Source organism: Toxotes jaculatrix, chromosome 2 (genome assembly GCF_017976425.1).
Source record: "Toxotes jaculatrix isolate fToxJac2 chromosome 2, fToxJac2.pri, whole genome shotgun sequence".
Taxonomy (NCBI): Eukaryota; Metazoa; Chordata; class Actinopteri; family Toxotidae; genus Toxotes; species Toxotes jaculatrix.
In genome coordinates this window covers 6,511,672-6,538,975 of record NC_054395.1, presented here as the reverse complement: position 1 = coordinate 6,538,975, position 27,304 = coordinate 6,511,672, and the positions used below count along the sequence as shown (strand labels likewise).

The 27,304-nt window shown below is 44.2% G+C and overlaps 2 protein-coding genes across 3 annotated transcripts in view; both read left to right on the top strand.

Annotated features, from left to right (window-relative positions):
• The first annotated feature begins 231 nt into the window (after window positions 1–231).
• On the top strand, window positions 232–23,928 carry arfgef2 (ADP-ribosylation factor guanine nucleotide-exchange factor 2 (brefeldin A-inhibited)). Its single transcript, XM_041053685.1, has 39 exons — window positions 232–718; window positions 2,744–2,774; window positions 3,257–3,380; window positions 4,188–4,334; window positions 5,313–5,492; window positions 6,416–6,728; window positions 6,896–7,048; window positions 7,182–7,309; window positions 8,501–8,634; window positions 9,274–9,508; window positions 9,681–9,780; window positions 10,537–10,676; window positions 10,798–10,906; window positions 10,997–11,186; window positions 11,307–11,418; window positions 11,520–11,725; window positions 11,920–12,004; window positions 12,901–13,072; window positions 13,256–13,407; window positions 13,505–13,633; window positions 13,818–13,976; window positions 14,095–14,242; window positions 14,440–14,536; window positions 14,649–14,689; window positions 14,786–14,955; window positions 15,701–15,852; window positions 16,069–16,241; window positions 16,486–16,646; window positions 16,755–16,885; window positions 17,474–17,603; window positions 17,809–17,944; window positions 19,030–19,168; window positions 19,381–19,438; window positions 19,610–19,718; window positions 19,882–20,021; window positions 20,312–20,489; window positions 20,760–20,898; window positions 21,785–21,902; window positions 22,814–23,928. The coding sequence occupies exons 1-39, from the start codon at window positions 544–546 to the stop codon at window positions 22,976–22,978; spliced, it is 5,559 nt and encodes a 1,852-aa protein (XP_040909619.1). The 5' UTR covers window positions 232–543; the 3' UTR covers window positions 22,979–23,928.
• Window positions 23,929–25,457: 1,529 nt separating this feature from the next.
• Window positions 25,458–27,304, top strand: part of bcl2l1 (BCL2 like 1) — a 31,040-nt gene continuing 29,193 nt past the window's right edge. Inside the window, exon 1 of one of the 2 annotated variants that reach the window (XM_041048367.1) lies at window positions 25,458–25,585. The gene's annotated coding sequence lies outside the window, so the exon portion shown is untranslated. Of the gene's footprint in view, window positions 25,586–26,744; window positions 26,893–27,304 lie in introns of those variants that run through there. The other variant, XM_041048359.1, reaches the window with a different exon arrangement.

Below are 27,304 nucleotides of genomic sequence, written 5' to 3'. Positions count from 1 at the left end.
GACAGTGTGTGGAGACAGCTGACTGTACCTGTCCATAGGTAGCACAATAAGTAAAGTGCACAGTAGTGAAACTGACCACTAACTGACTGAACTTCATTGTGGTGTTTTAGTGCCTCCTCCAGGACACTTCAGATACAGCGTTTCTGCTCCTTGATTTGCATCAGCGGTAAAAACAGGGAACTGTTGCTCAACCGCTGTAACGCTGGCAGGAGTGAAACTTTCAAAGCTGCTGTGTGCTACATTTAACCGGGCAAGGTTCACAACTTCGGCTTCAGACGACGTACGGCTCTCTGTAAATTAACTATGTGTGTATTTGACCCCATTTCGGAGGTTACGTGCTGCTCTATGCTGTAGTGAAAACCCAGACAGCTGAGAGTCACGTGACCTGACGTGTAACCAGCATGGCGGCGCTGAGCTGAGATAGCAACTGTACCAGACTGACTCCGATAGCCTGGCTTTCGTTAGCTTTCCTTGTCACCTGCTTATTCGCGGGGCCAGGCCGAAGATGACGGCCTGAGAGCGGAGCGGTAACAAGACCGAGAGATGCAGCGACAACAACAGCAGCCACCGCAGCAGCAGCAGTACTCGCAGTCGAAGGCAGAAAACAGTAAAACCAAGAGCATGTTTCTGTCCAGGGCGCTGGAGAAAATCCTTTCGGATAAGGAGGTGAAGAGGAGCCAGCACAGCCAGCTGCGCAAAGCCTGCCAAGTGGCGCTCGGTAAGGGGGTTTGTTTTGTTTGCTGGTTTGCCCCGTGTTTTTTTTTTATGTAGCGTTTCACTGGAACATTTCGGTCGTGTCTGTCTTGTTAAGAGAGACGGCGGACAGCTACCCATTAAGCTAGCGTTAGCGTTAGCATCTGAATGGCCTCCATCGTCTGTTCAGCTGTCCGTTGACGTTTACAGGTAGCGTTAGCTATAATGTGTTGGCATCACTCTCACATCTTGGTGTTAATTCTGAAATACTAACATCCTGCCTCCACACCACCATTATCACTGTCAACGTCGGCAGGTAAACAAGCTAATTGGTAGCTGTCGCTAGCTTGTTAGTTGTAGCTAGGTTAGCTAGCTAAACAGACCAATCCCAGCGCTGTACGTAGCACTGTCACCCGGCCAGACAGCCCGGTCCTGCTCTGCACCCAGACACACAGGATATCTAACTCCAGGATACTCTGACGTCCTCGCTTTTCCATTCAACACAGTCACCGATTGTGTTACACACACACACCAGGCTCTCCATTTTATTGTGGTATTGCTGTTTATATTTCAGCTGAACCTGCCCTGCCCATTTGTGTGCAGCCACCTCCTTGTCAAATTGCTCTTGCGCATCTGTCAGACTTTAGGGGTGTCACTTCTGTGACAGCTGCAAATTGGGTGCTCAGTAGTCTGTATTGTTGAGAGGCTTTAAACACTTCTGACATCTGATTGTGGTCTGATACCTGTTCAGGTACAATCAGTAGTTTGAAGGTGTTCTTTTCGCATAGTGCCTCTCTCTGTCTTAATGCAGGTGGTTGGGAAATTGGCAAACAAGATGTTGTTCTTTGTTATTAGTACAGTTGGGCTGTTGAGCCACAGGACTGACTACAAAGCAATAACTGTCACTGAGAGGTAGGCAAACAGGTTGCTGTGTTTGAGCTGCATTGTCTGCTCTCAGTCTGCCAGTGACACTCTCTCATTATTCATGATGCCAGAGGAACACAACACTCTTTTTGGACTCCTCACACTAACAGTGGAGGCTACGTTGTGCTTATTCTGTTGTCATGCTGACTGTCTGTGTGGTATTTTGGTAAACTCTATGCGAGCTTCACAGATATCTAATTTTCCCCTCTGCCACTGTTATGCTGTGGACTACAGACCTTTTCCTCTGTTGCCTCCATGATTCATTAGGTATGCAGGGGACAGATAAATTAGTTGTTAATGGCTGTTTTTCAGTGAAACACCAGAGCTTAGCCAGGTGACTAAATAAAAAGAGAACAAGTACTATTAGAGGATTTCTGTATTTAGGTCCAGTGCTAATTTACACATCATAGAGGAAAAAATGGGTTCTTTGTTTTTTTTTACATTAAATATCAGGTCATACGTTTCTGATGTTACTTAAAATATATCAGCACTGTTGTTATTGTTCTGTAGAATCTGTGACAGTTCTGTGAATACTGCACACACTCATTTCCTCTGTGCAGCCCTGTGATATGTGGAGTTTATGAAAGTTGAGTTTAGTAGCATTTACTACCGCATTGTTTGTGAATCTAATCGGTTTGGTCGGCTGAATGCTCACTATTACTCACTGTGTAGCCAAGGTTGCTGCACCAATTAGCTAAGAAGTGTGTGTACAGCTTTCGACAGATCAATGTGGGATAAAAATTAATAAGAAAATGAAACTGATTTAGGAGAAGACTTTAGATAGCATAACAGAAGGGAAGGGTAATGCAGGGAATAAGAGAAAGACTAAAGATCTGAAGGAGGTTGTTCAGTCGAATTAAATGTGATTAGAAATAATCAAATAACCTGAGGGGTAGTCTCAGGTTAAATCCTGCACAGTATACAGTAGGATAGTTTAACCGGAATAAACGCTTGTCTAACAACTAAAATGCAGGGAAACAAACAACTTTTCTTACTATAGCCATATTTTATATTTGGCCCAGTAACCTTCTCATTTAGACTCAAATCATGTCACACTGCTGTGAGCTGCAAGGGTCAAAGTTTAAACCTCAGTAACATTTAATCTCTCCTGTGTCTCCCTTTCTAGATGAAATCAAGGCAGAGCTTGAAAAACAAAAGTAAGTATTCTTAAGTGCACACCTTTTTGCCCTGAACAGTGGATTCAGGCTTTCCTTCTTTTTCTTGTGATGTGCGACAAGAAACCGATGTAAGGTTTGCCCCGAAGCAGTCTTCTCACTGTGATTTGTGACTTTTATAACTGCTGCTTTGGAGTAAATAAGCAGCACTTCAAACAGCCTTCAGGTAATATGTCTGCTGCTATAGGCAAACTGTTATCTTAACAATTTGCCGCTGTGCTTTTCTGAGGTTAAGAAATAAAACTTCAGCGCTCTGTAAAATTCTGCACTGTGAAAATAAAAATGATTAGTAAAGTGTTTTACACAGCACCTGATTTATTGACATCTTCCATTAGTGTTACATTTCAATGGAAAGTGTTTATATATATATATATATGTGAATGTTGGACAGTGTTTACAGAAAGCTGCTCTCATTGTAGCTTTTCCAGTTCACTCAGCTGTTTGTCCTCCTCTTGTTCCTGCAGGGATGGCACAGTGGTCCCACCCAGAGCCAACTACATTGAGGCTGACAAATATGTGCTGCCCTTTGAATTGGCCTGTCAGTCAAAGTCCCCCCGGATAGTTAGCACCTCTTTGGACTGTCTGCAGGTTAATATTCACAGCTACACACTCACAATCTTGCTACGCCTGCTATACACATCAGACAATGCCTCTGCATTCCACATGTGCACACACACACACACACTCCATGCATTAATCTCGTAGTACCTTTTTGTAGCAACTACACTTGTATGGTCACATTGGTAATAAGTACACTCTGCACGCAGTCACACACACAAACACAGTTTTTTCACCTTATTTATGTTATGTGTGTTATCTCATTTTTGTACCCTAACCCTAATTGCATCATTTAACTTGTCTCATTGTTAATAATTTGTAGTGCTGTGATGATTTAATAATGATTTACCCAAGTAAAGTTCACTCATCATAGAGGATTGAAGCTTATTTAATGTGGGCTTGAAGATTATTTCATGTTCCAAACTGGAGTTTGAAAGAAATGGACATTTATGCTACAGGGCAAGCAGGGTCAAATGAACAACGCTTTGAATTGCATTATGGGAAATGTAGGATCCAGTGTTTTAGGGCTTGATCTATGCTTGAGACTGAAAGTGAGGACATCTCAGGTTCTCTGTCTTTTGACTGCTTCACTATTGTTTTTTTTTTTATATCTCCATCTCAGCGCCTTTTTAAACACATGCTCAGTTTTGATCTAAATAACACCTATAGATACAGCTAAACAAACCATCAATTTCTCTTTTTCTCACATTCTCACACAAGAGTGTCCGGACTGAACAAACCCAAAACTCCCACACATACACCTCAGAACAAACACAGGATCAGACATGTACAGTGAAGTCTGCTTCTGCTGCTCTAACCTGTGTCTCTCTGTGGTAGAAACTGATTGCGTACGGCCACATCACAGGCAATGCCCCGGACAGCAGAACCCCAGGCAAAAGGCTGATAGACCGGCTGGTGGAAACCATCTGCAACTGCTTCCAGGGCCCACAGACCGATGAGGGAGTCCAGCTACAGATCATCAAGGTACACCCAGCACCTCTCCACACATCTGGCAGCCTTCAGATCCTCCAGCTGTCAGTGTTGTTGTTTATTTAAGACTCAGTTAGGTCAAAGAGGCAGGACTGAGATACTTCAGTCTTCCATACTTGAGGCTGTAGAGAAAATTTGTTTCTTAATGTTATATCTGTTCTTAAGTTAGGAGTTTATAAAAGTATATAATGTTAAATATTTAAATTAAACTATTAACTTTTATGCCTCATCAGCCACTTCAACCCAATGTTTAATATCGGATTCCCACAGTCGCACAAGATCTTCTGGCTTTAAATAGAAGTATGTTCTGTTACAAAGCTACCTTTGCTTCCTAACCACCACTTCTGTGATTGTGGCCACTTGACTGACAACCTTCACTTATTACATCTTTATGAAACTAGAAAAGCTCCATAGATTCATTTCATACCTCCTTTTGTGTATGTAGTGAGTATGATTCACAACTGCTGCTTACTGAAGTTTCCCCATAGTTAATTAAATACACATCCTGGTTGGTTGGAAAGGGCAAAGTCTGGCCTGTAAGAATCACACAGTATTATCACTGTTGACAAAAGATTTATAGGACAGATTATCAACATCAGTTTGGCTCACATTCACCACTGAAGGACACGAATGTCAGTGGAGTCTGTTTATACTGACCAGCACAAATTGGTTTGAACACAAAATAATATTTCAATGAGTCTGCCTTGCAGGTGTTGTTGTAATAATTTAAATAATTTAAATAGTTTAGTTTCATTTAGCTTAGTTTGAACCTGTTAATCATCTTCTTTACTAACAACAAAAGGGAAACAGACTAAACAGTAGCAGAGTGTGAGAACTATGTATCTGCGGCTTGAACGTTCCCCAGAAGTAGGGAAGTGGAGGGGTGATTCAGCAGGTGCGGCAGCTGCATCTTCTTTACAATACATCCTGTGCGATAACTCTTGACTTCCTTTTTTTTTTCCCTCTGTCCAGGCCCTGCTGACTGCAGTGACCTCCCCACACATAGAGATTCACGAGGGCACGGTGCTCCTCACTGTCAGGACCTGTTACAACATATACTTGGCCAGCCGCAACCTCATCAACCAGACCACCGCCAAGGCCACGCTCACACAGATGCTCAACGTTATCTTCACACGCATGGAAAACCAGGCTGTTAGTTTAGCTTATTTTTTATTGTTGCATTACACCTATCCATTCAATTGATGTCACAAAAGCAACAACACATGGAAGAAGGCCAAGCTCTGAATATGACTTTATGCTTTATGTTGTGGATATGAATGTGACAGGGTGGCTACTCCTAATAGCACCTACAATAGTAACATCTGCCAGGAAAACGTCATAAAGCCTCACACATCCCGGTGCTTCTGTCCGATACGACAGAATCAGCTTCTCCACAATGCTCGGCCAACTCAGCCATTTCAGTTTATTACTCCTGCACAACCTCTGCATGTAGTTGGTGACACACATTAAAACCGTAGCCTTCCTCATCATAATAGCCATGTTACAGTGCCCATAAAGACATGCCATGTCCACCTGATCACAACTACAGCCAGAGCCATGGCAGTAGCCAGTCACAGTAATTAGCCTATGTTAATTATTCAGCGGCAAAGATACAGATCTGTGGTCTAGAGCCTTCTGTGACCGTGATATATTTTCAGCCACCACCTCAGCACATTATTTCTAACACTACTATGATATATGAGCATCATTTTCAGCGTACAGTAGCAAACCGACTAACTTAGCTAACTTTAACTAATAAATAAAACTAGTACTAACACATTGCTCTCTAGTTAGCTCACTATAAACATTTAGTACATTAACCGTTAGGTTGATATATCTGCTAAAGTGTTGCAAATCTCTTACCTGACATTATGTTTCAGTGTCCTCATAACCACATCCACAGCAATGCCCACTTTGCTGTGGTCACAGTCATGTGAAAAGTCTTATTTATTTCCCCTCAGTTTTTAATGAAGTTCTGCCTGATTTGTGTGAGGCAGACCCAAACATTCATTTACACAAAACAGTCCCTCTAAATGGCTCCTTTCCTCCTCCTCCTCCTCCTCCTGCCTCCTCAGGCTCTGGAAGCTCAGGAGCTGGAGAAGGATCGGCTGCGACCGCCCCAGCAGAACCCGTCTCCGGTCCCAGGTAATCGGAGGTCTGGCTCCCCCTGGTCTGACCGTACTCCCACCCCGGAGCCTCAGAGCTCCCCATCCCCGGCAGCCAGTACTCCAGACCTCACTACCACTAATACCGCCAGCTCCACACCCCCACCGCCAGCCCCTGACCTGGACCAGGACCAACCGCCAGACACACCATCAATCAATGGAGACACCGAGGGCGGCAACGCTCCAGTGAATGAAGGAGCAGAGCAGGTCACACCATCAAGAGGTATCTGCCAACCTGACTTTCCACCATTCAGTTTAAATTTTAGGTTCCAATCTAATTGAAGCTTGAAAGTCTTTCAGTTTGTTTTCCTCTGTGTTTAAAAAAGTCTGAAGGTGTAGCGGTGGATTGCATAGCTTTTAGCTTTAATCTTTGTCACTCTTCATACTCAGTATTTGAAGATGAAGGTTCAGAGGTGCCTCCAGCAGCAACACAACCAGCTGAGGAGGGAGACAAACCAGAGGGCAATACAAATCCAGCAGAGTCAGCGACGACTGAAGGAGAAGAGGCAGAGCAACAGCCGACACAGACGCACGGTGGAACTGGTCAGAACTGACATCCATCCATACATTTTCAGTTATCTTCACTTGTTCTGCTAAATGTCCATACGCTTGTCAACAACAGTGTTTTTCTTTAATGGCTGTGACCTGAAAATGTCCATTCTGGCCTCTCCTCCAGGAGACGAGCACCCAGCCCACTCCGTCACTGAGCTGACAGAGGGGCCCCCCCCAAGAGTCAGAGCCGAGGGTCAGCAGATGAACGGCATCATTGAGGACCGCTCCTCTGTTTCCTCTACCGATATGCTGGTGAGCAGTGTCAGTGGCATTAGCTTTTAATCAGTAGCATGCTGGGGGAAAAAAAGTATTTTACAGTTTATCTTAAATCTGTTGTTGGTTTGAGTTTGAACTAAATAACCTTAGTTCCATCTTAGTGTCCTGATGTGACTGACATTCCTTCACCTCAGCCAAATATTTCACCACAATAATTGGCAAAGTAATGATGGAAAGAAGAGTAAATGCTCCTGGAGCAACCAAAATCTCCACTGTTAAAAGGAGTTCCTGTCCCTCCACAGAAGAATTTATGCAGTGTTCTCTCAGCTGTGTGCCCCCTACTCCACCTGTAAATCCTGGGTTTACTTAGTGTGTTGAAAATAAATCTCTGTGTTCTTGTGACCACAGAGCAGAAACTAACTCACTGTCTACACATGCAGACATAGGAAGAGGTAAAAACAAATGCTTTGCTAAGAGAAAGCACAGTGGGGCAGTCAGAGTGAACAGGATGGGCATCTGACATTATTTGAAACAAAACACAACAGTCATGACATGTTTTCTGTCATCAGCTGAGACTGTTGCAGGTTTACCACTCACCAAACTGCTCAGCTCAACTACTGTAATGATCTCCAGAGCGTCAGATTAAAGTTTAGGGAGTTCCATTCAAGATTTTGGAGTGTTTTACTCTTTGCATGTTGTGTGTACGTATGCTGTCAAGCACGTGTTAGTATTCAGGCAGCGTCTCTGAAAATATGTTCTGCACGTGTCAGACCAGAATCTTACTTCCCTGTGTAAAAATATTGTACTTCTTGAATTTTGAATTTTCTTCTTGAAAAACTGAGCATCCGCACTGTTTAGTTCCTGTCATCAGCCACACTGAGCTGAAGAGTTAGAACGAATGCCAACTCCACATGTGAATACGATGGAAAAATAGTAAGTAGTGAAATGCGTGGCTGCTATCACGATGTGATGAGTGAAATAAAGAAAGAGATGAGAAATGTTTATAGGGAGCATGTTAACCCTGTTGACTGTTCAGCTGACTCCAACCTCAGGCCCTACGAACACGTCTGGATCTCTGCCTCAAACTTCCATCAAAATGGAAGTGTCCTGACAAAGAAACAGATTTTGGGCTTTGAAAGTTCAGAGGTCTTGCTCTCTCTCTTTCTCTTTTTTTTTTTACACTGATGAGTTAAATAAGTTGGGATTGTCTTTCTTCATCTGTCTCAGGATGCTGAGGCCCTGCAGGGACCGCACAACGCTGCTCGATTCTCCCACATCCTGCAGAAAGACGCCTTTCTGGTGTTCCGCTCGCTGTGCAAGCTCTCCATGAAGCCCCTCGCTGATGGACCTCCAGACCCAAAGTGAGTGATCTTCATATGAAGATCCCTACCTCTAACTGCACAGTAACTTGCACACTTCCTGTTACATCATACTAGCATCCTAATGTAGATTAATTTCATTGGTTGATTACCTTTGTGGTAACACAGGACACACACATGAATCCTAAATCATCAACACTCCTGCTTTGAAAACCTGCCTTGACACACCTTTGGTCCATTACATGGTAACCTCTTTTTGTCATTCTAAAGTTTGCCAAAATAAATATAGCTGCCTTCAGCTCACACTCGGTGCTTCACCTCAGTCTCCACAGGTTAACTTGGCCTTTTCCATCCTGGTGTGGCCCTGTCATCTCTAGTTACTGTAACATTAGACCCTGGGCCAGACAGTGTTAATGGGCCAAGGTAAACTGAGCCAAGGAAGAAGCTCAGTCTGGCCTACTTTAGATACCAGGCTGAAACACCATTATACCCAACACCCAAGTATTGTTTCTTCTCTTCAACTCTATCAAAGTTGAACACTATTTATTAATAGGACATTAAGGCACATGCATTTCCACTGAGCATGCGGCTTTACATAGCTCTTGAATGTCTTGGTGGATCGCTTTATATTTAGACTTGAGGCAGTATAATTGATGCCCATACAATTTCTCTCCTCTGCAGGTCCCATGAGTTGCGGTCCAAGATTGTCTCCCTGCAGCTGCTGCTCTCTGTGCTGCAGGGCGCCGGGCCAGTGTTTCGCACTCACGAGATGTTTGTCAACGCAATCAAACAGTATTTGTGCGTGGCGCTTTCCAAAAACGGTGTCTCCTCTGTGCCGGAGGTCTTTGAGCTCTCCCTGGCCATCTTCCTCACCCTGCTCTCACACTTCAAGGTCCACCTGAAGATGCAGATTGAGGTACAGAATGAGGCCGGTGTCTTCTGTGTTGAGTCTTATTCTGAATATGGAAATGTGTAGCCTTAGTTTTGAGATTTTAAAATCGTACATAATGAGCATGTAGGCTGGTACAGCAGGGTTAGTGCCACACTCATCTCCTGACATTTATCTCCTTTTGTCCGCCGTGCCTCAGGTGTTTTTTCGGGAGATATTTCTGACCATTCTGGAGACGTCGACCAGCTCCTTTGAGCACAAGTGGATGGTTATCCAGACACTAACTCGCATCTGTGCAGGTACAAATCCACTGATGGAAGTTTTCCTCAAGTACTAAGACTGAAAAAAGAATTGCACTACTAAAAAATGAAACATACACACAGTAAACATCTGTTTATTATAGTGATGACTTTTTTCAGACATCAGTGACTTTAACTGACTAACTTTATCCACAGTAATTCATTCTTTATTAAGCTAATTTATTTCTTTGAGCCAAGGAGATGATACTTACATGCGCATTTTATTCAGGTGGTCTTACGACGGCAGAGCGACATGAGTTTGAGTCTCTTTGTATGAACTTGTGCTTCTGCAGCCTTTACATTAATCTGACTGCAGATCAGAGAGAAATGTTTCTATGTCCGTCCTAGTAAGATTGCTGTTGGAGCTGTTACGTAAGAGTGACTCAGGCGCTTATTCAGTCATGAGACTGACATGTAAAATTGCCATCACATTTACATAACAAAGTACTTGTCTGAAAGAGGCTTAATTCATCCAGTTGTGGCTGGAAGAATTAAGCCTCACTGTGAGACCTCATTACAGTGATGCATTTAGCCCAAACATCAGGTTTTGGTAAACGAGACACAGGATTCAAGTAGTTGCCTTTAAATTCTTATCTAGGAAAACCCTGAACATGGATTTGGAAAGTGCTGCAAGTCAAGTCATTCATTTTAAATACTGTTCAGTACAGCCAACAGTTGTCTAATCACCCAGCTGTATCTAAAGAAATGTATTTATTTAGAAATGTCCAGCTTTTGTAACACATTCCTTTCCTCCAGATGCCCAGTGCGTGGTTGACATTTATGTGAACTATGACTGTGACTTGAATGCTGCAAACATCTTTGAGCGTCTTGTCAACGACCTGTCCAAGATTGCTCAGGGCAGGAGTGGTCAGGAGCTCGGGATGACTCCTCTGCAGGTACACACTCATAGATTCAGTCTCACGCATGCATGGTGCATATTGAAAGGATAGCACCACTGACTTTTGTGTGTGTGTCTGTGACCGTAAATGAACTTGGGTGGATCTGTAACATCCACAGGAGCTGAGTCTACGTAAAAAGGGTTTGGAGTGTCTGGTGTCCATCCTTAAATGTATGGTGGAGTGGAGCAAAGACATGTACGTCAATCCAAACCTTCAGGCTAACCTGGGTGAGTGTGTATTGGACAGTAAATATGTGAACAGTGTACAGGAGATGTGAAGGTCTGAACGTATAATCATTGTGTGTGATGTGTTTACAGGCCAGGAGCATCCGTCTGACAGTGAGGGAGGAGAGCTGAAGCTCCCAGAGCAGCTGGTTGGACGTCGGGATAGCATCAGCTCGCTGGACTCCACCGTCTCCTCCAGCATCCCGGTTTCCCAGGCGGACCATCCTGAGCAGTATGAAGTTATCAAACAGCAGAAAGACATCATCGAGCACGGCATCGAACTGTGAGCCCTTTTTTTTCTCAGCCTGGTTAGGATTTCCATCAGGATTATTTAGGATAAGACTTTATCGATGGAAGATTTGCACTTTAGAGAAGATGATTTGTTTCTCCGTTCTTTCCCTAGCTTCAACAAGAAGCCGAAGCGAGGAATCCAGTACCTGCAGGACCAGGGCATGCTGGGTTCCACAGCTGAGGACATCGCCCAGTTCCTACACCAAGAGGACAGACTGGACACGGTGATTACAGAGGGTTAAATTACACAACGCTGTATTCTCAAGCAACAGACAAGTTCATTCAGGTTAGTAATCCCCCAACCGCCTCTTCTCTGCATCCACAGACCCAGGTGGGAGAGTTCCTGGGCGAGAACATCAAGTTCAACAAAGAAGTGATGTACTCCTACGTGGACCAGCTGGACTTTTGCGGGCGGGACTTTGTCTCGGCACTCAGAGCGTTCCTGGAAGGTTTCAGGCTGCCTGGTGAGGCCCAGAAGATTGACAGGCTGATGGAGAAGTTTGCTGCTCGATACCTGGAGTGTAACCAGGGGTAAGGCTTGACCTTTACTGCTAAAAGATAATTCCTATTAAAAGAAATGGGCTTGCGGAGATTTATTAATGCTTCTCAAACTGCACCAGAGTTGGGTCTTATATTCTTTAGTCACAAGATTTTAGGTTTGATTAAAAACAAAACAGTCCAGTGCAGCTGCTAACTGTTGCCCTGATGTGTGTCTTGTTTTGCAGACAGACTCTGTTTGCCAGTGCAGACACTGCCTACGTGCTGGCGTACTCCATCATCATGCTCACCACAGACCTGCACAGTCCTCAGGTGAGACCTGTGATGGATTTATGTCCTGTCACTACCATCATCATGTCGTCGTATGTTGGCCATGGTATCATCGAGGATGCAACTGTGTCTTGTCTGTCTCTCTCAGACAAAAAACAAGCCTGCATTTAAAAAAAAGAAAAGATGTTGGAGATCCAGTCTGAGTAACAAATCCATGAGTTTGACCTGTCAGATGCCAAAACACTGCACAGCAGTTTCTAACACTCTAATACTCACATTACTAAATAATCTACTGGGAAATTGTGTGAATTTCGGTCAGAGTTGAGCCTCTTTCATCTTTTTTTTGCTGGACAGCCTTATGTTTCTGTGTCGGCAGCCTGACTGCGACGGTGCAGTGGCTTCACTCAAACAGCTGAGGGGGCTGCGTGAGCCTGTATCTGTCTCTACACAGCCCTGTACAAACAGCTGCTGTGCCTGATTTATCACTGCTGACAGACGGCTGTGACAGAGGAAATTGCTTTTGAAATTTAAAGTCTGGGAAAAGCAGGTGTGAACTATTTCACACTGTGCCACACGCAGGCTGTAGCCAGGGAGGAACGGTGAGAGATGGTAATACAGCATCAGACAATGAAACACGTCAGTGACAGAAGTCAAGAAGTGGGATAAATGGCAGTAAATCCTCCCCCTGTTCTCTTTTCATTTTTTAAGCTTATTTTGTGACTTTTATTGGCCCAACATGTCCGCCCCAGGACAATATGATATCCAGTAATGTCAGGCAGTGTTAGTCAACTTATGTGTGCTTGTTAATTCACACATATTAAATGCTTGACTTGCTTGACAGGAAGCGTATTCCATTGTGTCCCGTTCCCAAACTCCCAGTGCCCTCGATTTTTATGGGTCACTCCAACTGTCTTACTCAATGTTGTTCATGTATGTAGGTGAAGAACAAGATGACAAAGGAGCAGTACATCAAGATGAACCGTGGTATTAACGACAGTAAGGATCTGCCTGAGGAGTATCTATCTTCCATATACGATGAGATCGCAGGCAAGAAGATCGCCATGAAGGAGAGCAAAGAGTTTTCAATCACCCCGAAGTCCACCAAGCAGAGTGAGTGCTTGTGAAACCTTTTTCTGTTTGAACAGGATGTCACACATCTGCTGGTAAAAAAAAAAAAAAAGAAAGCAACAGACAGCATACTACTGATATATGCCTGTGATGAACTCTAGGTTCAGTGTCGCCCTGACATTATTCACCGTTTTCTAAAAAAACACAATAACGTCCTCCCTCCAGGTGTGGCCAGTGAGAAGCAGCGTCGTCTGCTGTACAACATGGAGATGGAGCAGATGGCGAAGACTGCTAAAGCTCTAATGGAGGCCGTCAGCCACGCTCAGGCCCCCTTCTTCAGCGCTACACACCTGGAGCACGTCAGGCCCATGTTCAAGGTATGAAACTTTAAGTCTTTGTTTTCTAAGTTAAGAGCTGGAGTTCAGAAGACCTGAGGCAGGACTGAGGACGGTGGTTCCAATTTCTGTGTTCTAGTTGGCGTGGACCCCCTTGCTGGCAGCGTTCAGCGTGGGACTGCAGGACTGTGACGACCCGGAGGTGGCCTCGCTGTGCCTGGAGGGCATTCGATGTGCCATCAGGATCGCCTGCATCTTCAGCATGCAGGTGTGGTGATGTTTCACACACAGAATGAGCCTGATATTTGAACTCTAACCCGCTGCTGCTGCACTTGCTACTCTGTGTTTCTCAACTATTTCCATCATACATCAGCTATGTTTCATTTTTAAATGAACTCTGGGCTCTTAGTGATTACAACAGATTATGTAGTAACTGGCCTGTCTGTCTGTAGTTGGAGCGAGACGCGTATGTTCAGGCCTTGGCCAGATTCACTCTACTGACGGCCAGTTCCAGCATCACAGAGATGAAGCAGAAGAACATTGACACCATCAAGACCCTGATCACTGTGGCCCACACAGACGGAAACTACCTGGGCAACTCCTGGCATGAGGTGAAAATAAAGTTTTATTCAATCACAACGAAAACTTTCTTTGTAAATGATAGAGAACAGATGATTTGCAACATACGATCTCTGGCAGTAATTTCGGCTTTGTGTCTGTGTGTTGCAGATCCTGAGGTGTATCAGTCAGCTGGAGCTTGCCCAGTTGATCGGCACAGGGGTAAAGACACGCTACATCTCAGGGGTGGTCCGGGACAAGGAAGCCGGCATCAGGGGTTTACCTGCGGGCACAGAGGAGTTCATGCCCCTGGGGCTGGGTAGGACACATAATAACACAAGATGTCCAATATTAACTTTAAAAAAGGAAGCCACTGTGTTATGCAGACACAATGGCTTGAATGTCTTTCTGAAAATAAGAGACTACAGCAAAAAGACTCATTGTGTATTAAAGCCGTGTTTCATGTCAGATGAGTTTGTTGCAGACGCCTGACTGTAAATGTGTTTGGTGTTGCAGGAAACCTGGTGGGGAGTCAGGACAAGAGACAGATGGCTCATATCCAGGAGTCAGTAGGAGAGACCAGCTCTCAGAGTGTGGTGGTAGCTGTGGACAGGTGAGACAACGTACTCATGAGGGTGCCCAGACCATTTATATGTATGTCCTTTGTGATGATTATGAAGATTTCTGCTCCTTACAAATACTAAAGCTGCTTTGTGTATCTGCAGGATCTTCACTGGTTCCACCAGACTAGATGGAAATGCGATTGGTGAGTGTGTCATTCTTCGCTCTTACATAAAGTTTCTCTGTGCATCTTAAAAGGTAAAGGAAGTCCTTCACAGTGTGGCTGTTTCATTGTTTCCAGTGGACTTTGTGCGGTGGTTGTGCGCGGTGTCCATGGACGAGCTGGCCTCAGCCCACCAGCCCAGGATGTTCAGCTTGCAAAAGATTGTGGAAATTTCCTACTACAACATGAACCGCATCAGGCTGCAGTGGTCTCGGATTTGGCAGGTCATAGGAGACCACTTCAACAAGGTCAGTGGGACAGACTTTGTAAACAGATCACCTGAAAAGTCTTTATCAGGCAGAAGTATGATCTGTAGCCTCCTGTGATTTAGGGAGGTGTGGTGTGGCAGACAGTGCTGCTCCCTGCTCCTCTGTGCACTCAGTGTTGTTCTGTAGTGCCCCCTTGAGGACTCAGATGTTTGTAGTATCTGTGTGGGACACTTGTTTATTTGAATGTATTTAAGTAGGGCAGTAGTTTTAGGCCTGAAGTTGTATGTTTATGTTTTAGTCTGCACAGCAGCTCTTTGCATCGGTTTTACCTCCTGCAGCTTTGCTGTATTGGTTCACTCTCACCACTTTCATCCGTGTTGTTTTCAGTAGCAGCAGGCAGCTGTTTTCATGGACAGAGCTGTGATAAACCCACAGTACACTACCTGTCCAGCACCGAACAGCAGACAGACAAAGTTGTAAACATTTAGTGGCTGAAGAATCAGATATTACCTCAGGGGAAACACAGAGGAGAGTGAATATTTGCCAGAAACACAACTCCAGACGAATGCTAATGTTGCTCTGTAACTGCGGGGTGTTTAAACGAGTAAACTGTTACCTAAAACATTAGCCATATGAGTGCTATGCTTACAGCTTGTTATGGTGTCCCTACACGGCCATGTTTAAACATGAGTGTACAGCACACAAACCGACCAAATAAACAATATCATCATGATTATTTTAATGTGTAGCTGAGCTCCATTGATGACTTATGTGTCTCTAACAGGTGGGCTGTAACCCCAATGAGGATGTAGCCATTTTTGCTGTGGACTCACTGAGACAGCTGTCCATGAAATTCTTGGAGAAAGGAGAGCTGGCCAATTTCCGCTTCCAGAAGGACTTCCTCAGGCCATTTGAGCACATCATGAAGAAGAACAGGTAGATAATGTTTTATTTTATATCGCTGGGTAAGATGAGAGATTGTTCCCTCTCAGTACATAAGAAACACAGTTACAGGGTCATAGGAGAATAAATGGTGAAGAATAGTGTGGAACAAACAGTTTATATAGAACAGAGCTTTTTTTTTAGTGAAATATTAAATGCTGTGAACGTTGAAGTGGAAGGTTTATTTGACGTTAAACACCATGTGGACAGGTCCCCCACTATCAGAGACATGGTGATCAGGTGTGTGGCTCAGATGGTGAACTCCCAAGCAGCCAACATCCGTTCAGGCTGGAAGAACATCTTCTCAGTGTTTCACCAGGCAGCCTCCGACCATGATGAGACCATAGTGGAGCTGGCCTTCCAGACCACTGGGCACATTGTCTGTGAGTATGATTGGAGCTGTTTCCTTTGCAGCAGCCATTTTGGCTCAGATAACAAAGACCAAGTAACAGAGTTTGTGTTGTGACAAACCGCTCAGCTGACAGTGAGATGGATCCTCAGTCCTGCTTTAGAATTAAAGACAGAGATTCACGAACTCCTGAACCAACCCAACAAGAAGTCAAACCAGCAGCTGGTTTATTCTTGGTGTCTTACTTGGTTTTCTCCTCTTCATCACTCTTCCCTCAGCGAACACCTTCCAGCGGCACTTTGCAGCTGCTATAGACTCGTTCCAAGATGCAGTGAAGTGCTTGTCAGAGTTTGTGTGCAATGCAGCTTTTCCTGACACCAGCATGGAGGCTATCAGACTCATACGGCACTGTGCTAAATACGTTTCTGAAAGGCCACAGGTAGGAACAGCTGATCTGTGACAGTACACATTTCAAAAAATGGCAATGGTATTTATTGATTGTTTCTTCAGAAATAATGATGTAACATCACACTTTGTCCCTGTCCAGGCTCTGAGGGAATACACCAGCGATGATATGAATGTGGCCCCAGGTGATCGGGTGTGGGTCCGTGGCTGGTTTCCCATTCTGTTTGAGCTTTCTTGCATCATCAACCGCTGCAAGCTGGATGTCCGGACCAGGTAGAAAAACAGCTCAGTGTGGAGTGTCTCGAACTGTCGTTTCAATTTTAATCAAACTGTTAGAGCTGCTACACCTCTGACCTGCGGTGATGTGTCCTCCAAATGTCCTGTGTCCTGTGGTGCTGTACCTGCCCCTGTTTATGCAAAGACAAAAAATAAAAATAAAACCAACTAAATGGGATGTGACACAAATAAGATATTGGAGCACATTGGATTGAGACGGTCACGCCTCTGCTACGCTACAGACTTAGACCATGTCTGCACAGATGGTGTAGCAGCAGCAGCATTCAGGCACCGTATACATCACCTGCATTTAGGAAGCTCTTCATGTCCAATAATGACCCTAAGCCTTATGTGGCCTGTCTGGATTGATTAAAATAGAAGTTTTCTGCGTTTCTGCATTTTATATCATTTTGAATGGAGGATCTTGGGTTTTGGACATTTGGACATTTTTCACTTCTGGTTTTAAAATTGTACTAGATTTTGAATATGACACATCTGATTAGCTAACTAAGTTTGTATGAATTTTAACTTTAGGATTATATCTATGCAACTGATGTCTGAACTGTTTGTCTTTGCTTCTGACAGAGGTCTCACGGTGATGTTTGAGATCATGAAGAGTTACGGCCACACCTTCGAAAAGCACTGGTGGCACGACCTCTTCAGAATCGTCTTCCGCATCTTTGACAACATGAAGCTCCCTGAGCAGCAGACAGAGGTCAGAGGTCACTGGTTGTTTGTGTTTTGACAAGTCACTTAAGTATTTGAAGGAAATCCTCCTCTGTGATTTGAAGAGGCAGGAAATCTTACTCACTCCTGTACACAGGCTGAATGGAAAAGGGGAGGTTTTTTACAAACCTTGGTTTTAACGTTGTGACTGATCAGTGAACATCTGCTCGTTATTGTTTCTGGTTTACTTCCAGAAAACGGAGTGGATGACGACAACATGTAACCACGCGCTGTACGCCATCTGTGACGTGTTCACTCAGTTTTATGAGCCCCTCAGTGAAATCCTTCTGGTTGACATTTTCACACAGCTACAGTGGTGTGTCAGGCAAGGTGGGTGTTCAGATTCATGTGGATGGGTAAAGCACAGCACTCACAATACTCACCTGTCAAGTCAAGTCAGTTTTATTTTTATAGTGTCAGATCATAACAGAGGTTATCTCAGGGCACTTTTCACATAGAGCAGTGTAGACTGTACTTATGATGATGATATTTACAGAGACCCAACCTTCCCCCATGAGCAAACGCTTGGCAACAGTTTGCAGTAGGTTTGCAATCACAGATCCAGACTCTGCAGCTCCACAGGCAGAAACACCTGCAGAAAGGGACAGGAGGAGAGGAGAGGGACGGGAAAGCACACAACTACAAGAGAGAATGGGATATGAATGAGTACAGAGGGAGGAGGAGAGAGGAGCTCGGTGCATCATGGGAAGTCCCCAGCAGTCTAGGTCTAAAGCAGCATAATGAGAGGATGGTTCAAGGAAAGCATGAGCCAGCCCTCACTGTAAGCTTTATAGCCTGCTCTTAAACCTGCACAGGGGGTCTGCCTCCCAGTGCTCACGCTGCAGCATTTTTGGATCAGCTGGAAAGTCTTTAGAAACTCGTTGGGGCAGCCTGAGAATAAGGAGCTGCAATAATCTAACCTAGAAGTAACAAAAGCATGGACAGGTTTTTCTGCATCTCTTTTAGACAGGATGTGGTTGATTTTTTGCAGTGTTACGTAGGTGAGAAAAGGCAGTCAATGAATTCTGTTTTATATGGGTGTTACAGTTCTCCTGATAAGAGATAACTCTGAGATTCTGACTTACGGTGGTACTGGAGGCCAAGGCGTTGCCACACAAAGCAAATAATGCTCAGTAGATAAATAAATGCATGTCACAGAGAGCCTAACCTCTTACTACTTAGAAAATCCTAAACAACAATTTTGATTTTACATTATTTAAACATTATTTTCCTTTTGAACTGTGAAATGTGAATGGTGAAAATTATGAAGTATCTCACAGTACTTCAGTCCAAACATTCAGCAGCTGTGACAGAAATCTTTTGTCAGTGGATTTCAGTCCTTGACGAGCACCTCGTGAACCGAAGTTCAGTGTTTGTACGTAGCAGCTGTGAAGTCATCGCCTTTTTTTCCACAGATAACGAGCAGCTGGCTCGGTCGGGAACTAACTGTCTGGAAAACCTGGTGATTCTGAACGGGGAGAAGTTCAGCCCCCAGGTCTGGAACATCACCTGCTCCTGTATGCTGGAGATCTTCCAAAACACCAGCCCTCACGTGTAAGTCCTCAACCAGAGACCAGGTCGATTCACTTTCAATTAAAGCTGCAATAAAATGTCCATGATCGCATGAAATTCAGTCAGTTGAGCCATCGTAGGAACTTTTATCTGTTTTACGACAAAATGTAAGTTACTGTGCTTTAACGCTGTGACAGGATGTAAGCTACAGCACCTGATTCCCAATCTGCCATTCTGTTTGCTTTTCACATCAGTCTGTTGACTTGGCGACCGGCTGGACAGGATGAGGAAACTGCTGATGGAAAGCATTTTGTAAGAAAACAAACACATTCACTCATAGACTAAACAACATTTATGTAAAGCAGCAGCTCTGCAGATGTTTCAGATGGCGCTTGAATGCTATATTTCCTATCAGTCTCTCCACCTTATCAGCCATACAACGCTGTGAATGCTGATGAAGTTATTGTTACTGTATGTCTTCAGGACGCTGATTTTGACAGTCAGTCCCAGAGTAGCTACGACAGAGCTCTTTCTGAGAGAGGACACAGCCAGATGTCCAGCGACGACACCTGGAAGGGCAAGTCCAATGCCAGTGAGTACGCAGCATGCACAGGCATACGCACATTCAAATGTGTCTCCACTGTAAATTCAGAGTCCAGGATTAAACTCTGTTGTATAACATTTACCGACGTCACTGTAAAATTGGACAAGTGCTCACGTCTCCACACCTCGTGTGAATTTTTCTGTGCTAACAGGAGTTTCAGACCAGAAGCTGTTTGCTGGGCTGCTGATTAAATGTGTGGTACAGCTTGAACTAATCCAGACCATAGACAACATTGTCTTCTTCCCAGCCACTAGCAAGAAGGAGGATGCTGACAACATGGCCGCTGCACAGGTAGATCACAGCAGCTTAATCGTCCTTGATTTATTTGTGATCATCTTTTCTTCTGTGTATACTTGAGGCAAATGTGTTGCTGTTGAGGTGGTGGAAAAAAGAAAGGGGCTTTGAAAACTACCAAATTGCTCTTTGCCCCATAATCTGGATTGTATGTGGAGGCAGTCGTGCTGTGATGAAATGTCAGATCGGGTTGAGGGACACTGAAATAATCCTGAAAGAACACCCCTGTTAATGTGACATGGTCAGTTATACCCAGCTAAAGTTGTCTTAAACTTTCCTCCCTTCAGCGAGATGCTCTGGAAGAGTCGGAGGCTGAGGGAGGCGAGGCGGGTTCAGATCAGGGTATGTACAGACACATGACCTCTGCACACCTCTTCAAGCTGCTGGACTGTCTGCTGGAGTCACACACCTTCGCCAAGGACTTCAACTCCAACAACGAACAAAGGACGGCACTCTGGAGGGCAGGTAAATAGAGAGGTTAAAAACAAGTCTTCAAATATCTTATAACACATTGTCTGTCCTCAAAGGCTTCAGTGGTCTTTAATAAGACATGTGCTCCTTGGTCTAAAATTGCAACTGTTTACAAGGTCATTTAAAATCTGTTTTCAGTGTAACTGTATCCAGTCGAACAACTGGAAACCATATTGTTGAAGACAGTATGTGGCTCAACCATCAGGCCATGCACAACCCAGTTTTGTTGTTTTGTTTAACAGTTGTCTCTCTCTTTACCATCAGGGTTTAAAGGGAAATCCAAGCCCAACTTGTTGAAGCAGGAAACCAGCAGTCTTGCCTGCAGCCTGCGGATCTTGTTCAGGATGTACTCTGACCCGAAGCTGCAGGACTCGTGGCCTGACATCCAGACTCGCCTGCTGCTGTGAGTACAGCAGTTTTTTATCAATCATCACTCAAACAGGAGGAGATGGTGCATTGAGTGGAGATGCAGTCACAGATTCATACACATTTGTGTGTCGTAATAAAGGATCACTGATGTGTCTCCAGTAGTTTTTGGAAAACAAAGGAATAAGATATATGAGGCTTTGGCTACACAACACTTAGTATATATCATATTTATTATGATTACTATTACTATTCATTGTTGGTTTTGGAGTTTTTATGGCATTTGTTGATGGTAAGAAAAATATAGACTTAAACAGGCTTATCCTGTACAAATGTAAATGTTTGCAAATGTTTACAAATGTAACAAACAGGAAATGCAGTGTTAAAGACGTGGCTGATGGTGATGTTATCACAGTGGCTTCTCTCCTCTACCTCAGAATATTGCCAGCATGTTATTGCTTGGTTAAAAATTAAACCTTAGATAAATAAGCACCGACTGTGTCATTTGCAGAAAGTTCAGTGCTGCTGTTTGTTCCGTGTTGAGTGAGCCGTGTTTTGACACATGGCTCATACCTCATTATATATTTATGAGCTGTGCACTGTATGTGTGTGTGTGTATTTTGTGGAATATACTGGCATGCTCGAGCTTGGTACAAATCACCTTGTTGTGTTTGTGGCTGAGCAGCTGCACTGGAGCCACTGACTCATGTATTACATCAAGAATACGCATGTGTGGGGTTAATCATTAAGGTGTTGGTGCCTTAGTTCACAATGTGTAGCCTTGGCCCGCTCATCTGTAACAATAATAATACTAATAATAGTAATGAAGCAGCATCTCCTGCCTATTCATCCTGCATGTGTTGGAGATGTGTCAGTATTGTGTTGGTTGTAATGCTCTATTTGTGCGTTGTCATCTGTCTCAGGGTGTGCAGTGAAGCTCTGGCCTACTTCATCAGTCTGACCTCAGAAAGCCACAGAGAGGCTTGGAACAGCCTGCTCATGCTGCTGCTTACCAGGACGCTACGGCTGCCCGATGACAAGGCAGGAACACACACACACACAGTAAATTTCCAGCTACACATTAGTCAGAAGTGAAAGACAAGAGTTTAATCAAAGCAGGACACACGGGATTCAAACATTTTCAAACATTATGGAGCTCTGGATCATAACTGTGTCCATGGTGATTAAAGCTGAACCAGGATCAGAAATAAAAGATACCATGGACAGGTGATAAAAATGAGATGGGATTGTATGTGATAATCAGGTCGACCCTTTATATTTCCTGTTTTTATTTTGTATTTTTGTGATTATGTGAGCTGTCACCGATGAATCATGCACTCACACAGAGAGTGCGTGATTCATGAATGATTCATGGCAGCCCATGACTCTGGGTTTCTTTCCAGGGTATTTTAGGCCAAAGCTCTAGCAGTTTTCAGCTAGAAAACAAGCCAGCACGCAGCCTCGAAGCAGTGGGAAATGTTGGCGCTGTGCGGGCAGCTTTGGAATAAAATGCCATCGCCACACAAACCACTGCATCAACAAAAATTATGAGGACATTGTTAAAGTGGACTGGCCAGCAGCATTCTGTTGTGCAAGGCCTGCTGTGAATTTTGGGAAAGTTGTTAAAACAAATCTTAGTGCTACAAATTGTGTTTATTTTGAATGTAATTTCGTAATTCGGTGAAATTGCCCTTAAAAGCAGCAAAATACAGCAAAACCATACGTCGGTGAAGACAAAAATGGCCTGTGGACACATTAATTTAACTCCCCTCTGTGAACTCTGTGTCCTCTCAGCAGCGCCCACACATCCCAGAGCAGCCGCCCTTCCTTTTTTCCGTTGTGTACAGATTTACTGGTTACATCTTTTGGCAAATAGTTGGCAGAGGTTAAAGCACATACACACGTCACTTTGCTGCTGATTTACACTTTCTCACTCTCTCCTTCTTGTACAGTTCAAGCCTCATGCTTCCTGCTATTACCCCCATCTGTGTGAAATGATGCAGTTTGACCTGATCCCCGAACTGCGGGCCGTCCTCAGGCGTTTCTTCCTGCGCATTGGTTCCGTCTTCCACATCGCTGCTCCCGAGGGTGCGCCGGCGCGGACTCCCGCATCCTAGATTGGGCGGGTGCAGGAATGGGTGGAGAAATGGAGATGATGGCGGACGAGCAGATCATAGGTGGATGTAACACATAAGAGACCCCCCCCCCCCTCTCTCTTGGACTGGAACAGATTACAGAGGGGCTACGTTGTTAGGGGGAAGCTGACGAAAACTGTAGCTATTCTGTCTCAGTTCAGGACTCTGCATTAAAGTGTTCAGCTTTTCTACTGCGCTCAGCTTGTAGAAAGGTCTTTACCCTGTCCTTCCTTTCTCCTTTCTCTCGGGGATGAACAGCACTGTGACCAGCACCCTTCTGCTGACTGTTGTCATTCATCATCCCCCTGACTCATCTCAAACTTTAATGACTACAAAAGAACTGTAAACAGATAATTTATTGATATTGTTGCAGATCCTGTACCTGATTTTTTTTTTAAATACTTAACAAAAAAGTATATCTAGCTGCTGAAAGCAAATGAACTACCCCATTGAATTCGATGAACCTTACATTTGCCCTTTGCGAAAATCTCTTTTGGCCACCTGTGCCTGTCAGAAAATGATGACACCATCAGTGTTGCCCTTATTGTGACTTTGGTGATCTAATCAAAATAAGTTCTGATATCTGAACCCTCATATATCAATACCCATCCCAAAGCATTGTTTGTCACTTTAATGTTTATGTTCTCTCTCAGTTGTGTGTGTTATTCGGTAGCAGGCTATTGCCGTTGTTAGAGACTGAAACTCTCAGCTGCATTTGACAACAATCTGCATCTCTTACAACACTATCAACACTATCAGCTCTGCGTGGCTCTCTGTGACACAACCGTCCTGTCGTCTTTATCGTTCTTGCCTGTCAGTGAGATTTTACTTATTTATTTTGTGCATTTTCTTTCATTTGTTTTATGATTAGTTTTTCAGGATACTTGCTGGTTTACAATGAAAGGTTGGTTGAAAGACTGGCTACTTCCTTCTGCCATGCATTCCTCCTTGTGTTGACCCACTAAGCCTTACACTAAAGGACTTAACATGGAGTCAACTCCTCCTGGCTTTAGAATTACAGCTGGCTCATAAAGCCTTCCACTAATCCATCACTTTGGCCCTATAAGGTGACACAGTGGTTGTCTGTTTCCCACACGCTCTTGCACATCTGTTGCAGACAGTTTGCTCATGTATTAACACCATCCAGTGGACCTGCTTGCTCTGGATGGTTGGAATGCCCATCAGTGTTGTGTCAGATTCAACAGTTCAGCCACAGAGGGATTTAGGAACGGAGCAAAACCAAAACTCACATCTTCAGAGATACTGGAATCTCTGCGTCCTGGATCCTTTGTAGTTTATTCCATGCCTTTTTTTAAAGAAGGATGTATGTAATTATTTAAAGTGCATTTAAATATTTTTTGAGAAGCATTCCTTCCCTCGCAACTATGGATGTCTACTTTTCTTCCCTAAAGCTAGGGAACATATAAATATATATATATACAGTAAATGAAAAAATGCAGACTGTAAAGTTTTCAATGTAAGATACATAGAAATGAAAGTGCTATACGGTTCTATACATAATATTGTGATGTAATCTTCCAAGCATTTGGTGAAGTAATCAATAAACCTGAATTCTGATCCACTGCAGTGACTTGATTCACTTTTAAAACAGTTGAACATTTTGACACGTCAAACACAGGAGACACAAATAACATTAACCGTTGCTGCAATCAAGGTTTCCCACGTTCCAGGGCTGTGGTGATGTGCATGCTGCCTGGCATAGCTTTCCGAGGGCAACTCAGCAAAATGGGGCAGTCCTTAATGGAAACACCTGAACTTTTTCCTGAAGTCAAAATGGGAGTTGCTCAAGGGCACTGAAGCCAGTTTTAGTCCTGCCGATGCGTGATGCTGTGGTCTCTCTAACCTCACGGACTCGTATTTGTGTTTCAAATATGTTTCAAAGTCATTTAGTTGTGAGAGTTGGACGTCTGGATGGACTGACTCATGGGTTTCCAGTGTTTCTATATAAAACTGTCCAGAGGGAGGCACTGTGCTCAAACTGGTAGTCGGCGTGAAGCGCGCTAGATTTGGGGGTAACAAAGGTTACCATGGAGACCTCTCACATCCTTTGTTTGGGTAAGTAAAGTGGAATGATGCCTGACAGCTGCTACATGTACCCCTGTTAAGGAAATGCCATGTGGTTAATCCATAAACCAGTGAGTATGTACACAAACAATGAGGAATGTGCTGCACTCAACTACCAACTTTAATAATTAATGCAGGGTCAGACGCGAGGCTCCAGCAACATTAACTAGCTCACTTTTAGCCAGTTAGCGCTAACGATAACTCCTTCTTGCTAGCCGACTAGTTCTCGGGTCAAGTCAGGGAGTGACTCGCAAACACCATTCTCCGGTTAGAGGGTTTTTTTTTCTTCCGTAACGCATTTGTTGTAGTTTTCATCCTGCATGAAGCTGCCATCTCTGGCTGGACTGAACAGCACACTGCAATTGCCATTAGGGGGCGGTACTGTGCGCAGATCTGTCGTAGCCAGTAGCTAACCAGGCAGGCTAGCAATGACGGGTAGGGTTATTCCTGCCGGGCTCTGGATTCTGAGTCACCAGACATGATTTTATGGAGACCACCATACAAGTAAGAGCTTCTGGTCAGTCTGCGAACGTATTTGAGATGTTTGTGTTCATATCATTGGTGAAACTGTGCGAGAAGTAATGGTACAGATGGTGGATTTTCCTCTCAGAATTCAGCTAGAGGAAGGAGGTCGACAGATTTGGAAGAATGCGTAGATTTGTTTCGTTTGCTCGCTATTTCCCGTTCAATGTCATTCTGCTTGATGCAAAGTGTACTCGTACACTGCACCAAATGGTTTTCGCCACAGTAAATACACCTTTCCGGGTTTGCAGCCTACGAATGTACGACCGAGCCAAGACTCTGTAGGTTATGTGAGTGACAGCCATCTTCAGCAGACACCTACAGTAATGTTAATATAGACGGAGCTGTGTGTGTCTGTAATGCGTGCTTATAAATGAGTTTTGTGATTCTGATTCCTAATGTGGTGGAGTCTGTTTAAAGCTGGAACCGAGGGTGGTGTCGCAAAGTGGAATTTTTATGCGGTATGATTAAAGGTCTTTGCCCAGTGTTTATGACAGGAGAATGGGAAGGCTTGTGCTGCCTTCAGGGGCTCCTACTAAACCCGTTCATCCGCATGTAAATTCCATTTGAGAAAGGTGCTTTAGATTGGAAATATCAAAAGTGTTTGTTGAATAAAACGGCAAGACACCCAGAGTTCACAGCTTGTCCGCAGAGACAGACTGGAAACGAGAAGTACCCGAAGTGTCAGACGTGTCGTTTAGATTTTTATGCACTAATCCGAATAATCTCGGTGGCAGATTAAATGTGAACAAAAGAGTGACAGTACAGACGGACGTCCCGCACCAGTTACATGCACGTGAATCTAAAAATTAGATGGCATCATTTACATCGGTTTCTATAACTGTTCTTATCACCGTTTGCCTCCAGGTTATAGAAACAGAAAACGCCATAATTCTGTCTCGGCCCTATATTACCAGATGTTTTGATGATGTGAGTTTTCTCATGTACATATATAGTCCTGGATTTTTAAAACCATGTGCAGACGAATATTCTCGACATGATCGTGAACCAGATATTCCAGTATCACTGAAGGCACCCTGTTACGTAATAGAGGAGGGCGTGCTGAGAGATAGAGGGGGCGGGGCCGTGGTGGTGGGGTACATCGGAGGGTATGAGCAAAAAATACACAATCCTCCACACAAAGTGGATATCTTACATTCTTGGGTTGTGACAGCGTTTGTACAGACAGAGCGACAGACTGACTGACTGACGGACTGGGAACGTCTTGACAGAGGGTGAACGGTGAACGGACCGGGGTGTACTCCATGTGATTTTATTCACTGCAGCTGGTAAGACGCACATGTCTTAAATAGTATTCTAAAAACGATTGAAGTGGAAATGTGAGGTGATGCTTTAATGCGGAGATTTACATCGACACGCACACGATGCTGACACAGCCAGCACACAGAGGCAGTACAGTCAGAGATGGTACAGTATCGCTGTAACCTTGGCTGGTTTATCTGTGAGTTTACAGTCCAGATTGCAGCATAATAAACATGAACTCAGCCTCCAGTTTGTTCTGTTTGAGTTCATTTTTCAGCGATTGTCACCACCAACGTTGCGTTCAGGTGCTACGCTTCGTTGCGACTCGCTGGCATCGCTGTAGGAGCTGTATGTGGTGTTTACATCCGTGCTGGGCTATTAAAGCCCGAGCCACGTGTTGGGGGCTTGGGACCATGTTTTGAACACTGCTGCTGCCAT

Excerpts from the sequence above, each read along its gene's own strand:
- arfgef2 (XM_041053685.1), top strand. The coding sequence starts at position 544 with ATGCAGCGACAACAACAGCAGCCACCGCAGCAGCAGCAGTACTCGCAG. Across the intron at positions 11,726-11,919 it reads TACCTGGAGTGTAACCAGGG|ACAGACTCTGTTTGCCAGTG; the intron begins GTAAGGCTTGAC and ends CTTGTTTTGCAG. Across the intron at positions 14,956-15,700 it reads TAGGAGACCACTTCAACAAG|GTGGGCTGTAACCCCAATGA; the intron begins GTCAGTGGGACA and ends TGTCTCTAACAG.